This window comes from Mesoplodon mirus, assembly GCF_964341445.2.
Source record: "Mesoplodon mirus genome assembly, chromosome: 15".
Classification (NCBI taxonomy): domain Eukaryota; kingdom Metazoa; phylum Chordata; class Mammalia; order Artiodactyla; family Ziphiidae; genus Mesoplodon; species Mesoplodon mirus.
The window spans coordinates 27,263,798-27,266,704 of NC_138991.1; the positions used below are offsets into that span (position 1 = coordinate 27,263,798).

The 2,907-nt window shown below is 39.4% G+C and overlaps 1 protein-coding gene across 1 annotated transcript; it reads left to right on the forward strand.

The window, feature by feature from the left end:
- Positions 1–276: 276 nt before the first annotated feature.
- Positions 277–2,446, forward strand: DEFB129 (defensin beta 129; the record flags this gene model as incomplete). The annotated part of the gene is given in 3 exon segments (XM_082644934.1): positions 277–334; positions 2,000–2,226; positions 2,228–2,446. Coding segments are annotated over 3 exon segments (504 nt in total).
- Positions 2,447–2,907: the final 461 nt, after the last annotated feature.

Here is a 2,907-nt window from a genome sequence, read left to right on the forward strand (position 1 = left end):
TGCCCTGAATAAACTTTAAGAAGGAGAGGTGTAAAGGGTTTGGATTTTCTTTCATATCTTATGTGTCTTATATTTCCCCCCACCAGGATCAAGAACAGGAAATTTGTTGCATGAGGTGTTCAGGAAAGGCTATTCTCAAACAGAATCAGAAAACACAATTGCTGTGAGATTTGGCTGCACTTTACTGCTCATAGCCTAAGGCCATGAAGATGCCAATAAAGGCTGGAGCTCAAGAACATGAACCCAGATCCAAGGCTTCCTCTCTGGCACCCAGCCATGAAGCTCCTTTTTCCTATCTTTGCCAGCCTCATGCTACAGTACCAGGTGAACACAGGTAATGTGAAATCCTAGGTTTAAGAGGGAGGGGTTTGAGGAAGCAGGGATTTGGCTGTCCATGATAATGGGAACCCAAAGAGACGCTAAAAAAATGAGAAGTCCAAGATATGGCTGAAAAGTTTATGTATTACATCAGTCATACACCATCCCCCACATATTCCCATAGGCTCCAACCCCAGACTGTGTCTGATGGGGAAACACAGGAAGCTACAGAGAAAGTAGGGTGTTGTTTGTGTACTCAGAAATTGTCCAGCATATACAACTGCCTTCCTGCCCTCTAATAGTTGTCATCAGGGACTCATGCCAAGTCTACCTCATTTTTGCTCTTTTTCTAATTTAAACCATCTCTTGAAGTAAAGGTTCCTATCAGTTTGTACCTTGGTATAATAAGGAGGAAGTCCTTACCCTTACACTGAGAAAATCTCCTCTCAGGATCCAGTAAACAGGTCTATGTTCTCCATCTCAAATTTTTCAGATTTTTATAGAATTTCATTCCTTTTCTCAGCCTTTGTTTTATTAGAAATCCCCAAATTACCCATAGGAGCATCTAGGAACACATCATGGCAAAAAGCTGAATCAGAGGATCGGCCACTGTTTTTTGAAAAGAAGATAGAAACATTGAGACTTGTTTCAAAATACAAGAATCATCCAGATATTAAATTGGCAATGAGTCTAGGAAGGGAAAGAAAAAGAGTCAAAGATGTTTCTATTTTTTTTTATCTTGGGACTATAATATAAGGGCTATAATATAAGCCAGTATGGCTGTGTCATCTTGGGTAAAGTCAAATTTGAGCCTGAAATGCCACATAAGATAGTAGGGTTAATCAGTGTAGCTGCTTAAAATACAAGAATTTTACAATGTTGTCTTCAGTGAGAAACAATATTGAAATGTATGTGAACATTAGGTGCTACATAAATCTCTTGTGCTTTATAGAAAATCAGTTGAATTGTTGAGTGAGGGAGAAGCTTCTTGATTTGGAAAAGAGAAATAGATGGAACAATGGGATGGAAAATTCATCCAGCAGATGAAGATGAGGTACTACTCTAAGCAGGGAATTCAGAGATAAAGATAACAATGTGGGGGTTATCTTCATAGAGATGAGGTTAAGGCTATGATAATAAATAAGACCTCTGAGGGACATAGTGTCCAGAGAGGCTGAAAATGATAGAACACCATGCCCCATGAACCACAGGTCAAGCGATTGTCAAGGAGAGTGAGGTCATGGACCACTGAGTTTGGCAGGAACCCAGAACTTCACAAAGTCCTATTGATTCTCTTTTGAAATTCTTTCTTGAATTAGTTTTATGATAGATTTTACTCTTGTTGGTATTTCCTAGGATCATGGGGAGAGATAGCGATATTCTACAAGTGTCTATGATTAGAAGTCTAAAATCTTACCCTGAAGCAAATCATTGCATTCCCTTTTCTTCTTTAGATTTTTTAAGTTATTCAATGAAGGGAGACTAGAGATTTATTTTGGATTTCAGAGATGTACAAAGACTCTCTTGGCCTGCCAGTTGCCTCCACCAACATCCCTAACCACTGTACTTAAAATTTAGCATTAACAAACTCCCTCTGCCTCTATTCCTCTCACTCCAGCAATTTTAACATCATATCTAGTTATTAACCTTAGCACTTTGGTTTTCTCTTTTCTTTGTGCAGAATACTTTGGCTTAGGAAGATGTGTAATGGGTTTTGGGAGATGCAAAGACCACTGCGCCATGGATGAAAAAGAGGTAGATAAATGCAAAAAGAAAAAATGTTGTATTGGACCAAAAGTGGTTCGACTGATAAAAAGCTACATACAAAATGAAATGCTCCACACACTTGAAGAGGACTCTCAGGAAGTGCTAAAAAGTACCAAGAATTTTAGTGTTGTGATGCAAACAAAAAAATCATATTTTAGCTCTTCTGCCCAAATTCAAAAGTGTCAACCCTTTTGCCAACATCAACACCAGCGTCATCCCAAATGCCACCACTGTGAAGTCTGCCACCACCAACCCCATGATCTCAGGAAAGATAATACACACTGCTACTTCTACCAAGAGTGACACCAAAAAAAGAAGAGATTCAGCCACTGACTCCCCACCACCAGCACCACCACCATAGGCACTGCTGACAACATTACTGGACCTGGAGGAAGCAGATAAGCAGGGATGTGGGTCTTTCCTTTAAAACACCAAGTTCCTCTTTATTTTTGCTGTCTATAAACTGAGACATAGAACTGTTTCCTTTATCATCAGTCCTTCGATAAACACTGTTTAAGCACCCACAGTTTACATAATGTTATCATTCTCTCAGGAGCCTCACAGAGGAGATAGAGCTAGAAAGAGATAGAATTTTAGTTTACATGCCCAGGAGAAAGCAAGCACGAGGAATGCTGACTACAACATTGAATTTGGCCCATGGATGGCCCAAAATAAGCCTCTGTAATGAAGATTTATGGTTCTCATATTATGTGCTTTTCTTGGGGCAACAGGAATGAAAACAGCAGACATACTTTCTTTTTTCATAGATTTTTTCCCACAGAAAGAACCATATGCAAAATAGAATGTGGGGAGAGCAAGTCT